General features: G+C 41.8%; 1 protein-coding gene across 1 annotated transcript in view; it reads left to right on the forward strand.

Moving 5' to 3' along the window:
• ALDH1A3 (aldehyde dehydrogenase 1 family member A3) overlaps window positions 1-15,934 on the forward strand; it is a 31,846-nt gene that overhangs the window by 14,671 nt on the left and 1,241 nt on the right. Inside the window, exons 5-12 of the mRNA XM_039359176.1 lie at window positions 1,659-1,720; window positions 5,776-5,904; window positions 7,203-7,316; window positions 9,638-9,740; window positions 10,229-10,413; window positions 11,785-11,949; window positions 12,308-12,465; window positions 14,282-14,356. Coding sequence (XP_039215110.1) covers window positions 1,659-1,720; window positions 5,776-5,904; window positions 7,203-7,316; window positions 9,638-9,740; window positions 10,229-10,413; window positions 11,785-11,949; window positions 12,308-12,465; window positions 14,282-14,356 — 991 coding nt within the window. The remainder of the gene's footprint in view (window positions 1-1,658; window positions 1,721-5,775; window positions 5,905-7,202; window positions 7,317-9,637; window positions 9,741-10,228; window positions 10,414-11,784; window positions 11,950-12,307; window positions 12,466-14,281; window positions 14,357-15,934) is intronic.

Here is a 15,934-nt window from a genome sequence, read left to right on the forward strand (position 1 = left end):
TCCTCCTCCTCCTCCTCCTCCTCCTCCTCCTCCTCCTCCTCCTCCTCCTCTATTTGCTTCATGGTCTAGTTTGTAGAAACCCTGCTTTAGGAGGAGTTAAACGTTTTTTGTTGAAAGTCAGATGATGGCTCTTTGCAGACTTTGCTGGCAAAGAGTCAAAGTGCAGTAATATTTATGCTCCTTTGCTTTTGGAAAATTAAAAAAAAAAAACAATCCAAACTTATTTCTGAATGACTTCCTTCCAGAAGTTGTGCGTGCTCCATCACTGGAGGTTTTTAAGAAGAGATTGGACAGCCATTTGTCCAGAATGAAATCGTGCCCACCCCATTGCCAGCAATGGCAAAACCATCCCAATATGTTGCGCGATGTCACGTGATGTTGCAAGTTTGACATGTCTGGTATAGGGTCTCCTACTCAGACAGAGGGTTGGACTAGAAGACCTCTAAGGTCCTTTCCAACTCTGTTATTCTATATTCTGATTACAGGAGTTTAGACAAATGCTAAGGGCATTTTGCCCAGAGACTGGAACCATAGTGCCACCTTAATATTCTGGCATTACAACAAATAGCTATTAATAGCCTTATTCTCCTTTAATTTGATCTCTTTCTAAAGCCATCCAGCTTGGTGGCCTTTACTAATAGTGCAACTTGAGATGAGTTTTATTTAGCTTTTTCCCCAAATCAGAGCAACCAGTATATTTAAGTTTAAATAGGTAATTAACATTCCATAGAACTTGGCTGAAGTTCAAAAGGGATAAGATTGTTGGTCAGTTCAACCCACGTTTCCTTGATGTCAAGATTTTGGAAACAAAATTAAGCATGATGTGATCAGCTTTCTCTTTGTAAGCAGACAAAATATTTAAAATCCTGTTTCCATGGGTGCTGTTTTAAGAATATAGTTGACGTATAAGTTATAAAGCACTAGCACTGATGGTGTTACCTAGTTTGGTAGTGAAACATCTGCAAGAAAACCAGCAAGCTCAGAGAGCACCAAGGGTACTTCATTTCAACCCTGAGCTATAAATATTTTTCTTTATTGGTAATTATATAGTTGCTATATCATTTCAATATGGATTAGATGTATGCCATGTGTACTCACGAATATCTGACATAACATCATTTTGTGATTCAATTGTTTTTACTAAAGTCATGTATTTCAGTCCTCATTTATTTTAATGAGGAAAAGAACCATACCTAATAATTATTGGCTAAATACAAGTTACAGTTCATTTCTTTTATCATTGAAGAGAGAAAGAATCGGTCACTAAAAGTCATTGGTTAACACGGGCATTTTAACAGTTTGAAATAAATGGTTTTCCCCCCACTGTTCCTATATGAATAAAAAGTTCGCCAGGAAAAGTATGTGTGGAAAGTCAGAGGCAAAATATTCCAAGCTGCATGATTCTTAAGACTTGATAGTCAACTTCTGTTGGAGTTTCCTCTTATTTTTTTTTTTTTAAAGTTTTGCCATCTCTTGTTACCGCGTGAGAACGTACTCTAAATAGGCAAGTCAGTTATAGTTGGCAAACTCTCATGTTTGTTTCTGCTGAGCCCTTAGGAAAAGTTTTCCAGCCACCCTGTTTGTCTCCATCCCCTAGTATGATTCATATCAAAATCATCCTTGCTTGATAACGTATCATGTTCTCAAACCTTTTGCAGATGAAAACTACGTCTGTTTTACCAGGCATGAGCCTGTGGGAGTTTGTGGAGCTATAACACCAGTGAGTAAGATGTTTTGGATTCTAATTTCTGTATAGGGAGGGGTCCTGAGGATGGAGAGAAAAATTATTATGCGGATAGTCTCTAAAATCCCCTTCTTTCCCCTTTCCGTGAGATAATTAAGGTCAAGGAAAGGATTCTAGAGTCTTTAAAAATCAGAGGTGTTCACGAACTCACCAAGAGTTGAGCATGATTTCACGGAAACTTGAGTTTTGAAGACCACTTCTAGAATGCCTGGCTTACCCCAAGAATTTGGCATCTCTAAGGTTGAGCTGCTAAACGTTACCCAGTGACCGCCCAAATATTAACGGGGCATTCGAAGTTGCAACGGCCTCAAAAAAGGAACTTTATAGCCTGTAAAATGTCACCTGGCCATCCTAAAGGTCTCACTACACACAGACCCTTTGTCACATTTAAGACTGGTTGCAGTGTCCCACGTTCATGTGACACTGATTGGCAATTTTTTTTTTTAATGCATTCTGGTATGTTTCACCAGTTTTGGACAAAAACAAAAAAAATGTCCATTTGTGAGAATGGATTTGGCTTATGAAGGTGTGATTTGCTAAACTACCGCTGTAAAGAGTCAAAAAATTGGGTCCGGTCACATGGGTGTCTCGATTTACAACAATCATGATTTATGATCTAAATTTCAGTTCTAATGGCAGTTGTAAACTGAGGGCTACGGATTGCTATTTGATTGCTATCTGATTGCTATGGATTGCTATCACAAAGACCAGTCTAGAACTGGTCTTTGTGCCCTGGATATTTATCCAGCAACCCGTCACATCATAGCTTGTTTTATTCTGTTTTAGTGAATGAATCATAGTGACTGGTTTCCAGCCATGTTACATTTCTGAAGGCTGAGAGCATTATCTTCATTCAGCCAGTTTTAGAAGATCTGACCCCGGGGGTGCCAAAGCTCTTTTGGAGGGCTACCTCGTAACTGTGCATTGTCCGTGTGTACTATCCACCCTAGTTCACAAATCTCTATGTCTAGGTTCACCCACTATGCTAAGAGGAAAAAAAAGCAAGCTACATCACAAAATGTCCATGGAGATGCTCAGTCATCCAGGTCATGGTTGTCCCAAGGTACCTTGAGTTAAGCTTCATCGCATTCCAGCCAGCCTGTATTTAGAGTAATTTAAACAGACCCTCCCCACAAATTACCCATATTTTGGGATTGCAATAGACTCAGCATAGTTGGAGTCCTCCTCTTCCTTTGTGGGGAAAAGTTCCAGATCGGATGGAAATTATAAAAAAAAAAAGTCCAGTGCTCAGAGGGACTTAGTTATCCCTTCTGCATTATGAAAACTCCCAGTGAAATAGCCACAGGAGGAATGTTGGAGTGGTTGCGGTGCTCCTCTCTAGTTTATTTTACATAATGGTTAATCCCAGCGTATCATGGCCCGTTTTGTTGATTACCCTGCAGGGGAAGATTGCCGCTAGCAATTACCTCTCCTTAATCTACAGCAGGTATTTTTGTTGGCAGAAGATGATTTGTAACTAGGCTGAGAATGTTTACACAGCTGTCAGAATAAAACACCACTCTGGGATATTTCCTTACCACTGCTGGGATTTAGCCAGTATCACATATAAACTTGACTAGATACGACATTTGATGTCTCCAGGAAAATAAAAACGGCCCATTTTATCCAGGCACAAGAGGTTCCACCAAGAGGAAAAGTTTAGAAGATGTTCTGGACAATCCAGTTCGTTCAGAACAATTTACTATGTTCTAACAGGAATTGTGGGACACCCCCCCCTTTTTTTCCTATATGAGATGTTTCTTAATTAGATTTAGGATGGGAGTTGCTGTATGGTTTCCAGAGAGCTAGTCTGGTGCACTGGTTAAGGCACCAGGCTTAGCCACTGCACCGAAACCAGGAAATTGTGAGTTCTAGTCTTGCCTTAGGCACAAAGTCAGCTGGGTGACCTTGGGCCAGTCACTCTCTCTCAGTCCTAGGAAGAAGGCAATGGCAAATCACTTCTAAAAGTTTGCCAAGAAAACAGCGAGGACTGACTGACTCAAAAGGACACACACCCAGACACATACACAAACACACAAGATGTCCAGCATCGTTCACATTGTGCATACTTTACTCAGTGGGCTACATGGCCTCCTTCTAAGTAGAAATATAAGGAATATTTGGGGTGGATCTTCTCAGCAAGCAAATACAGGTAGTCCTTGATTTACGACCACAATTTTGAGCCCCAAATTTCCAAATGTCTAATTGTGAGACATCTGTTAAGCAAATTTTGCCCCATTTTACGACTTTTCTGGCTACAATTGTTACGTGAATCACAGCAGTTGATAAGTTGGTAACAGAGTTATTGAGTCTGTCTTCCCCATTTGTTTTGTTTGTCAAGCGGTTGCACAAGTTGATCATATGACCTTGGGACTCTGCAACTGTCGTAAGTATGAATCAGTTGCCAAGCGTCTGAATTTTGATCACCTGATCACGCGGATGCTGCAAAGGCTGCAAGTGTGAAAAATGGTCACAAGTCACTTTTTCAGTGCCGTTGTAACTTGGAACGGTCACTAAATGAACTGTTGTAAGTCAAAGAACATCTGTAATATAAATTTTTATCAAGTACTGACTACCTCTTGATCCTCCCTGCCCACCAGACAGAAAAGGTAAACCCTCTGTTTTTTTTTTTAAATCATCGGTTTGAACTTCATCTTCAGATGTCTTGCATGGTCAACATACTTATTAATGTATTAATTAAATGTATGATGCAGCCGTGGAGGTAGATAATGTTGGAGGCAGACATACCTCCAGTAAGAGGGAATTCCCAAACTTGCCTCATCATTGGAAAATAATGCTACATTTCTCTATCTTCCCCAGAAAAAGGGGCAATCAGCTGTTTCTCTGGGCGTGATCGGAGTGGTCACTGGGAAAATAGGGCCTTGCAAGTAACTTGCACAAATGTCTCTGGACTGACTGCATTTTAGCAAAGCACAACTTCAATCACGGCTGTTTGGAAATTATTTGGCCAACACACGCAGGGCTGATCTTATTTTTAGACCTTTTGGCTTCTCAAAGTTTTCTTTCTGTGTACACGTGCCAGCACATAGCTGACTTTAGCTGGTTTTCAAAAAGAAAGCTGGATTGGATCTGTTTAGTACTTGAGTGGGAGACCAAGTTTTTTTTTTTTAAAAAAAGGTAATTACAGAGATTTTTCTATTGCTATCAAGAAAACCACACAGCTACGTCCAGGAAGTCACCTTTATCTCTGCTTAACCTCGACAAAGCTTTCAACGGTAACTCTTCCCTGTTTTTTTAAAAATCTTTTTAAAAGGGAACTTTTTTTAAAGAGGGTCTAGGAGCCTAAGCTTAGCAGCCACTAGTTGTTTCTCCTCTAATTAAGGCTAAAAATCAGTGTATGCAGCCCTACAGTGACACTTAGAGATAGGATAAAGTATCACAGCATGATAAAAAGGAGGTGCTCCTGTTAGAACGTGTAGCTCCTGTTCTTCAAAGGAAAATATATAAATTCTACATTCTATAACAACCATAGACAATCCTGTCATAAGAAGCATGGAATTTAAACTGTATAATATTTAACTTAAGTAGTAAATACTATCGGTTATGGTGGTTATTTAATTTAGCGGCGTGGTGGCATAGAGGTGAAGATCTCTCCTCCCAAATTTGGAAGGTTGAGAGTTCAATCCTAGGTAGCAGCAGATGGTTCTCTCCTGGGGCAAAAAGAAAAAAATAGCTGCTGTGAACTCTGCATAGACATCAGGAAGGGCATCCGGTCAGTAAATGCTCAGCTCCATCCAGTTGTTTTGACTCTACCCCAAATTAAGGGATTACAGGTTCATAAAAACGGAGTTTAGGGTGGCTATTTAACTGATGGATTTGGCTGCATCAAGGAGCAGCCATACTGTGGTTCTCCAGCTCTCTAGGAAGAGCATCCAAAAGGGAACCAGAAAGAATGATAGGGATGTCCTTCTTACCGTCTCTGGATCCCTGTTGTTTGTTTCTGTATGGGAGACAAATTCCCTTGTGCGTTTCACCACACTTGGCCAAATGAAATATTCTTCTTCTTTCAGTGGAATTTTCCTTTGCTGATGCTGATCTGGAAGATGGCCCCAGCTTTGTGTTGTGGCAACACCTTAGTTGTGAAACCTGCCGAGCAGACACCCCTCACCTCACTCCACCTGGGCTCTTTAGTCAAGGAGGTAAGTTCCATGAATAAATTGAGACCCTCCCTAGTTTTCTCGAAGGTAAAAGGAAAGGAAGGAAGGCTTTGAGACTAGCAAAACGAATATCAACCTTTTGAGGTCGTCCCAACGAGAAGCACAAACCATGAGTACTAGCAACACCATCTTTCACTATAAGATTATAACAGAATCTTGCAAGTTTGAAAGCCCTTCTCCTTTTCTTTACTTTTACTTTCTAGGCAACTAGGGAGGGTGTCTTCTGAGATGCTTCCCATGCCCCTTTTCCTTCTGTGGGCCAAGATACCTATTGCATAATGGTTGATCAATCTGCAGCTCTCTGTCTCTCAAGATCATTCCCCACACACCATTACAGAGTCACAGACATCCATTTTTCTGTCATTTTTCTGAGATGGTATATAGGTTCTCCTGCTTGAGCAGGGGACTGGACTAGAAGACCTCCAAGGTCCCTTTCTATTCTATTCTATTCTATTCTATTCTATTCTATTCTATTCTATTCTATTCTATTCTATTCTATTCTATTCTATTCTATTCTATTCTATTCTACTCTACTCTACTCTACCTTACCCTACCCTACCCTACCCTACCTTACCCTACTCTACTCTACTCTACTCTACTCTACTCTACTCTACTCTACTCTATTCTATTCTATTCTATTCTATTCTATTCTATTTTACTCTACTCTACTCTACTCTACCTTACCCTACCCTACCCTACCCTACCTTACCCTACTCTACTCTACTCTACTCTACTCTACTCTACTCTACTCTATTCTATTCTATTCTATTCTATTTTACTCTACTCTACTCTACTCTACCTTACCCTACCCTACCCTACCCTACTCTACTCTACTCTACTCTACTCTACTCTACTCTACTCTATTCTATTCTATGTAAACAATACACCAATCAAAGAAATACCAACACACAAACAAGCTAACAGTAAACAATAGCCTAATCAAGAAACCACTAAGAACCAACACTGATAGGGCAAGCCACCAGTATATAAAATAAGAGCAAATCCTATCCCATTCTAACCCTGATGATGTTAGCTAGTTTGGTAATGAAATGTCTGCAAGAAAACCACCAATCGCAGAGAACGCAAATCCTTTTGAGTTGAAGGATAATCTTGAGTTCCAGATAACTAGGTACAGAATTTCAAAAATGCTATAGTAGTTTTAGCAAATAACTCTGTTGCCACATCTACTTTGCTTCTGCCCCTTTCTTAACAATTCATTTTGGAGAAGAGCTGTTTCCCCCCCCCCTTATTGCAACTCAAAACATGTTATTCCTTTTCAGGCAGGATTTCCTCCAGGGGTCCTAAACATTGTCCCAGGATATGGACCAACGGCAGGGGCCGCGCTCTCTATGCACCCCAAGGTTGACAAAATAGCTTTCACAGGCTCAACAGAGGTAGGTGATGGAAATATTTGTGCTTTTGTGTGTCTTTTTCTCCTTCACAATCCAGTACGTGGCCATTTTCTTTTTTATAAAAAAATAAATAAAAGTTAATCTACAAAACACTTCATTTTCCGAGAGAGCCACAAAAGATTCCCAGGCATATTTGCAAGTATTTCCAGGTACTCAGTAACAGATGGTTACAACAGAGAATTCTCACCTTTTTGTGTTTAAGTGTTGTGGAAAAATGGTGAAGATGAAATAAATCTGTTGCTGTTAAAAGAGTAGGAAATCAGAAAACCACATGGTTCTGCTGTACATCAACAGAAATTCTACCTTACGGATGTTTTGCATCAAGAGAACCCATTTCCCCCTTTGTGGAGATCATCTCTCCAAACTGTTTGGCCTTAAGAGGTTATTCACTCGTCAAGTTTCTGCTTAACTGAATCCACCTGGAGATAAGCTGACATGTGTGGCTCTGGGTTTTATCCGGGTTAGCCAGGGCTCTGAGAAGGGTGGACTCTCAAATGCCCTCTCCAGAAATCTCATCCACTCTCCACTTATGGTATTTGGCATTGAGGATTTAATGTCCTTGCCAGCCTCCTGTCAGTTTCCATCTGTTATGGTTTTTCTTGCACGCTTGAGATGCCCGCCTGTAATTATGAGAAATTGCTGTCAGCACCAAAGGCCTGGCCAATGCCTTTCAGTTGGGAATCTTGGCATGGAGCAGCACCATCTAATGGTGAATCCTTGATTGTTGCAAAAGAGTTTTCCCCCTCTTTCTGGGCTGTTGATTGTGAAGGTTTCTCAAAGCAATTATTAGAGGGAAGCAAATTTCCAAGATCTGGCTGAGAGGTCAGTGATGGGGGTTAATTGTCTAGTACAGGGGTATCCAACCTCCAGTCTGAGCCACAGCATGCCAGCAACTGGTCCACACAAAAAAGCAAAGCCCCATCCGTGGGTTGCAGGCAGCACACAAAACCACACACTCTCCAGTCCGTGGAAAAATCTTTCTCCACGGAACCAGTCCCTGGTGCCCAAAAGGTTGGGGACCTCTGGTTTAGTACAAATATCTGAGTTGACATGGACATGGTTGGACCGAGGGTGGCTGAGGATGTGTACAAATCTTCCTTCCTTCCTTCCTTCCTTCCTTCCTTCCTTCCTTCCTTCCTTCCTTCCTTCCTTCCTTCCTTCCTTCCTTCCTTCCTTCCTTCCTTGCTTCTCTGGGATGTCTACTTTTCTCCCAGGTGAGAACCAACCAGATCTGCTCCTGCTTTATGTTTTTGAAACTTTTGGCAGCCAGCTAGCTGGGCTCATCCACCATGGAACATATGATCAAATATTCCAAACGGGTACATGCATTTCTGCTGGACTTACTTAAAAAACATTGAAACTGTGAGCATAGGAGCATTTGTGGAAGACAATGTGTTTTTTTTTTCCCTTCAGGAATGTTTTTCGTTTCTTTTACATACGTCTTAACAGAATGTATAAGACGAGTGACTGAAACATAATGCAGTTTTAATGGTTTAAAAATTGTGCGAAAGAGCCATGTTAGGCTATGATGCCAAAAAGAAAAAAGAAAAGAAAAGAGAAGTCTGGAAGCACCTGTCCAGCTAAGAAGTTTGACTGAAAGGCAGAATGTGAAATTAAATCTTTACTGGCTAAAAATCTTTCCTCTCTTTTTCTTTGAATTGCTTTGTACTTTGCCATCTTTCTTTCTTTCATTCTTTCTTTCTTTCTTTCTTTCTTCCTTCCTCCCTCCTCCCTCCCTCCCTCCTTCCTTCCTTCCTTCTTTCTTCTTTCTTCTTCTTTCTTTCTTTCTTCTTTCTTGTCTCTTCTTGAAAACCTCCAGTGATGGAGCACCCTCAACTCTGGGAGGCAAGCTGTTCCATTGATTAATTATTCTCACTATCAGAAAATTTCTCCTTCTTATCTAAGTTGGAACTCTCTTTAACAAGTTTCCACCCTTCTTACTTCTTGTCCTGCCCTCAGGAGAATAAATCAATCCCCTTTTCTCTGTGGCAGTCCCTCAAATACTGGAAGACAGTTATCCTATCCCCCCCCCCCCAATCTTTCTCTTCAGGAAGTTCAAAAACTCAAAATGGTTTTCAGGTCGATTCTGCCTAATATTAGAAAATGAACATAGCCTTGTGTTAGAGTCAGACTTAAATGCCCATATTTGGGAGATTTCAGTTGCTCTTGGAAAACAATCTTAGCAAACTCCTAGTTGGCTCTTTCTCTGACTGAACAAAATATTCGGAACAGGGTTTTCTCCTTTTTGTGGGGCAAAAGCTAGGGATCTCACATTCTCTCCCCCCCCCTTTTTTTGGGCATAGGTTGGAAAGCTGATCAAAGAAGCCGCTTCAAAAAGCAATCTCAAGCGGGTGACTCTTGAGCTGGGTGGGAAGAATCCTTGCATTGTTTGTGCAGATGCTGACTGTGAGTGGGGTCCAATTTGGACATTTCTGCTACCCCTTCAATATCTTCATTCCTTCCTTTCAAGGCAGCGTGTAGAAACTATGAAGCTGTACTGTTGGGGTGGGGAGGAGTTAATAGTGTAGATAGATGAAAAAGAAGGGGGAGGAAAGCCATGATTGTTTAAATTTCAGGGTGCAATATATATAGAATAGAATAGAATAGAATAGAATAGAATAGAATAGAATAGAATAGAATAGAATAGAATTCAGAATAGAATAGAGTGGAGTGGAGTGGAGTGGAGTGGAGTGGAGTGGAGTAGAGTAGAGTGGAGTAGAGTAGAAAATACGGAATGGAATGGAATAGAATAATAATAGACTAGACTAGACTAGACTAGAATAGGACCTTGGAGGTCTTCTAGTCTGCCCCATGCTCAAGCAGGGAAGTGGTCTTAGCATATCATAATTTTCTGTGCTCATGTTTTTACCTCTTACCCTCTGACCTCTTTCCAGTGGAGTTAGCTGTGGATTGTGCCCACCAGGGTGTCTTTTTCAACCAAGGCCAATGCTGCACGGCAGCTTCGCGGGTTTTTGTAGAGGAGCAGATATATCCGGAATTTGTCAAACGCAGCGTGGAATATGCAAAGAAGCGACTCGTGGGAGACCCATTTGATTTCCAAACTGAGCAGGGACCACAGGTATTATATGGCCTTTGAAGAACTGTCTACTTTATCCTAGGCCTTTGGTGCCGTTTGTTAAAATATCCAGTGTGCTTATAATGTGGTATAAAGCAGCACTTCTTAACTGGAGGGGGTATAGATATAATCTGCTGAGATACAGACTTGTACATTGCTTTTTCTTATTTATAACCCCGGCTCTTTCTGTGAAAAGGTCTGCCTTGAAAGCTCTTGTTTGTCCCATTTGTTTATTCATCCCATTTATATAGCCAGCCATCGTAAAATGTGATTCTGAGTGGTGTACAATAAAATAGACTATAAAAAGAAACAAACATCAGCATAATTCCATGATAAAACTCCATAATAAAAAGCGTGAACATGATTTAAGAACTAGGAGACAGCATCTTTGTTGCTACATACGGTGTCGCTGTCGCACCATTTCTTCATTTCTACTTCATCTGATGTAGTTTATTTTTTATTTTTTTTTAAAAAAAAACCTCCATGAGTTCCTTGACCAAGGAAAAATTAAGTCATTCACACACACACACACACACACACACACACACACACACACACACACGTTCATTTGGTGTCTACTCTGTTCTTTAGTGAATTTCTATACCGTAATAAATCTGTTGTCGTTTTCAGCTCCCCTGCTTGTTCTTTCCTGCTTATGATAAAAAAAGAAAAAAAGAAACTCTTTCTTTTTCATTAGCAAATATCTCCCAAGGAAAATACTTCCTGAAAGTTGTAATACATTATTACCAGCAGTGTGTGGAAGACTCCATTGCTTTTATTAAAGTTTTCATACAGTCCAAGGAAGAAACAGATTCTGGAAAAGTAATTATGTCTGGACTGGACTGAAACATTTTTTTTTTACTTTATTTGTATGCTGCTTTTAATATTTGTTTTACAAACAAGTCAGGGTGGTGAAAATATCCAACATATCTTCCTTCTCCTATTTTCCTCACAACAACCACTCTGTGAGGTGAGTTGGGCTAAGAGAAAGGAACTGGCCAGGAACAATCATCTTTCATGGCTAAAGCGGGACTAGAACTCACCATCTCCTGGTGATTGGTCCCCAGAGTCATCCAGCTGGCTTTCATGACTAGAACTCACCGTCTCCTGGTGATTGGTCCCTAAAGTTGGTTTTTTTGGCTAAGGTGGGACTAGAATTCACAGTGTCCTGATTTCTAGCCTGGTGCTTTAACCACTGGATCAAACTGGTTCTCTTAAACATTATTAAACATTAGATGCGTTATGTTTTCCATGAGGAAGACTCTTAAAGCATGGATGAGAAATAAGCCCCAAGTTGATCAGTGTGGCACACTATTAGCATCTATTTCTAGTTCTTCTATGAGCAGTGTGTGACGTGCATTTTTATTTTGACAGATTGATCAGCAGCAGTTTGACAAGATCTTGGACCTGATCGAAAGCGGGAAGAAAGAAGGCGCCAAGCTGGAATGTGGTGGTTTAGCGATGGGCGACTGTGGCCTGTTCATCAAGCCCACCATTTTTTCAGAAGTCACAGACAATATGCGAATTGCCAAAGAGGAGGTACTGATTGGTTGATTTTTGAATCAAATTTATGTAGCCACCCAACTCGCACACAGTGTCGACATCTATTTGGGGTGATGAACAAAGCATCTATTTTCATTCATAATCGTGTCCATTCACCCTAAAAAATAACAATAATAAAGAGGTGCATGGATCAAAGTAAGGCATTTGGTCTTCTTCACCTGGTGCTGTCCAAAATGTTTTGGGACTTCAGTTCACAGAATTTTGTCCTGACACGACAACGCAACTGAAGGACACCAGATGGGGACCATGTGTTTGCTCAATAATCATAACCTTGAGTAAAAGCAGGTAGCTCAATTTATTCATCTTCTGATGGCCGTGGTTTTGATGTCAACAGATTTTTGGACCTGTGCAGCCCATAACAAAGTTTAAAAGCCTAGAAGAAGTCATTCAGAGGGCCAATAACACAGAATACGGACTCACGGCGGCGGTGTTTACGAAGAACCTGGATAGAGCTTTGTCATTAGCATCGGCACTACAGTCTGGCACCATTTGGTGAGAGGCTAATTTTTTTTTCCCAGCAGAAAATGGTTTCGATAAGTCATTGCACTTCAATCTTCAGTTTGCAGGCATCGTAGACAAAGTACACGACCTAATGACCACTATGGAGCCCAAAATTTCTGGTGTTCAGTGAGACCTTTATTAAGCGTGTTTTGCCCCATTTTAACAACCTTTCTTGCCCCCGCTGTTAAGTGAATCACTGCAAGTTGATAAGTTACTAACCCGATTTGTTAAGTGAAACCAGCTAACCCATTGACTTTGCTTGCCAGAAGGTGGCAAAAGAGGATCACGTGACTGCCTGGGACATAGCAACGGTCATAAGTATGAACCAGTTGCCAAGCATCTGGATTTTCATCATGTGACCACGTGGGGGGAAGGCTGCAAAGGTCATAACCCTGAAAAATGTCATAAGTCCCTTTTTTCGGTGCCATAGTAACTTTGAACGGTCGCTAAGTAAACTGTTGTAAGTCGAGGACTATTTCTGTAAGTCTGTGTCCTCTCCTCCTTATCTTCTGATCTTAGAGTACATTAAGGTGTTTTTCGTTGGACTAGTTGATGCATGAAGCTACCTAGAAAGGAATAGAGTGTCGTACGTTGGGTTAATGCATCGTGCTAAGTCATAGTGTCACTTGTTTGGCTGTGTCTAAGTATGTTGGAGCTACGGTTTAATACTAGGACAGTGGTGGCGAACCTATGTCACGTGTGCCAGAGGCGGCACGCAGAGCCCTCTTTGTGGGCATGTATGTCTTTGCCCCAGCCCCGCTTTCCCTGTGGCCACCTCATCATCAGCCCCCCCCCAGTGAAGAGTCGCCCCCAGGTGTGGCCCGTGTGGAGCAGTGCAGCCAAGGACACGGCAGCTGGGCAGCGGGGATAAGACGTGCAGATGATGCTGCAGGGCACAAGTGGAGGGCATAGCCGCCATGGCGCTGCAGGGCTGCCTGGGCGATCTGGTGCAGTGGGCGGTGGGTGGCCCTGTGGGTGAGCGGGGTGGGGCGTGGGGGGCCAGAGCGGGGGCAGAGGGGACAGGGTGGTTTGGGGGCACTCAGTGTCTAAAAGGTTCACCATCATTGTACTAGGGCATCTTTTTTGTTTGATAATCCTAGAGAGGAGTTGGAAAGACACTGAACTGAATCCCTTAAAAGCTGCATGCTGCTCAACAACCAATTGTTAGACCCAGCATTAGGAAACTTTCTTTTTTTTTTTTTAATAATTTTTTTATTTTTCCAAGCTCTCCCCCATACATATACCGTAATATTTATCAGATGTTAACATACATTCTTTTTACATTCATATATAAGATACTTTTAATAAAATGAAATAAATACATACACATGACTTTTGGTGTTGCTTGCCCATTTCCCCTTTCACCGTATCCATACCCTTCTTCTCTACCTTCTTTCTCCCTTTCTTCTCTTCCCTACTTCCCTCTTTTTCCTCTCCTCTCCTTCACCACTCTCCTTCCCTTTCTCCCCACTTCTCCTCTTCTCCTCCAACCTTCCTACTTCCTTCTCCCCTCCTTTACTCTTTTCTCTCTCATTAGGAAACTTCCAATGTACTTGGGATATAGCAACGAATCAGGAAGCACAAGGGTCCTGGCTCAGTTGCAGAGCCCCTGCTTTGCATGAACAAATTCTGAAGTTTTCAAAATCAGAGCAGATTCAGGGATTACTGAGCTAGAAAGCGGTTATTTATTTCATCGAGAAAACGGTATGGTTCCTTCAACAAAACGAAGTTAAGCACAGCAAGGCTCAGCACAGCTCTTCCCATACAGTAGAGTGTATTAATTACTAATCTGTCTTGGTTTTCACAGGATCAATTGCTACAACTCCTTCTTTGCACAAGCGCCCTTTGGTGGTTTTAAAATGTCTGGAAATGGCAGAGAACTGTAAGTCCGATTTCTTGTTTTTGAAGGAAAATAAAGCTGGGGAATGGCAGGAACAAGAATCAAGAATCTAATTTTCCTTTGTCTTGGCTTAGAGGGTGGGCTTTTTTGTTTTTGGTTTTGGTTTTTGTTTTGGCCTGGAGTTCCTTATTCCCATGTGCTCTTGACCTTGCAGCCTGGATGAACCTTGCATTTGCAGATCTTCCCAAAGAATACACATTATTTCTCATTAAACCTCTACTTAGGCCATAAGCCTATGATCCTTAGGGTGGCATTTTTATTTATAGTCCACCCTTCATTTTACCAAGATGACCTACACAAAAATAATTCCTAAAGTTATAGTTTGAAGCCAGTTTGGTGAAGTGATTAAAACAAGAGACTAGAAATGGGCAAGAAAACTAAAGGGGCTCTCCAGACAGTCACCAAGAGTCAAGATTGATTTAAAGAGTCTCTCTCTCTCTCTCTTTCTCATGGTATTATTTACAGCAATAAAGACAGGAAATAAACAGATCATATTATCCACGATAATAAACCAGTTTAAAATATCCAGACAAATAAGGTTTTGACTCGCTGTTCTGCAAATGGGCACTGGCAAAGAGAAAAGTCCCTTTATTGTCACCATATAAGGTGCCAACAATACTTGGATAACAAGTTGTTAAAGCAATTGCCTCAAACTGGATTTGTGAACTGGGTTCTTGAATTCTCCTATGGGCATAACCATTGCCAAGAATTCTGGGAGTTGACAACCACACATCTGGGGAACATCAGGGGAAAACCAAGGAGAAGGAAGTTGATTTAGTGAGGCACATGTTCACATAGTTGGATTCCGAGGCATGCAGGAATTTTAAAGATAATCATATTTGGAGCCGGAGGCACAAGCCAAGAATTTTAAAATGATTTTCTACCCCCTACAAATTTAAATATAATTAGAATATTCAAGAATTGTTCTTCGGAATACTGCTGAAAGTGTACATGAGTGTGTAAGCCAGACATGTCAAACACAAGGCCCGGGGGCCAGATGTGGCCACAAAGTGGTTTCATGTGGCCCGCGAAGCCATCCTGCAAACAGTGAGGGAATGGCCCCCGCTGCCTTGGCCCTGGCCCAGGCTGGCTGGGAGCCAATGTACAATTTTGTGGTGGCCATCTATGCTGAAATGCATTCAGTCTTAGCTCCACAAGGCCGTTTGGAAATAGGGAGGAACCAGCCCCTGCCGTGTCGGCCCACGCCCCCTGAGTGCATGCTGGGGAGGTGTCATCCTTTGTGAGATATGAAGAAATGGACCATGCCTTGGCACTTGCCCTGGTCCCACCTCCTTCTGCCAGAGACCCTCAGATCTGTCCCACTCCTGCCCAGGCTCCCATAGGCATCCTTGACGCGAATGATGTAGAGCTGGCCATGCCCACCCAGTAGGTCACACCCACTCCATCCACATCCACCCAGTAGGCCACACCCACTCCATCCATGCCCACCCAGTAAGCTGCACCCACCCTGGCCACACACACCCTGCCCACCTGAGGGCAACTTCAATGCTGATGCAGCCCTCAATGAAATTGAGTTTGACACCCCTGGTGTAAGCCTTC

This window comes from Crotalus tigris, unplaced genomic scaffold (genome assembly GCF_016545835.1).
Source record: "Crotalus tigris isolate CLP2741 ecotype Arizona unplaced genomic scaffold, ASM1654583v1 scf7180000019068.10715455, whole genome shotgun sequence".
Taxonomy (NCBI): domain Eukaryota; kingdom Metazoa; phylum Chordata; class Lepidosauria; order Squamata; family Viperidae; genus Crotalus; species Crotalus tigris.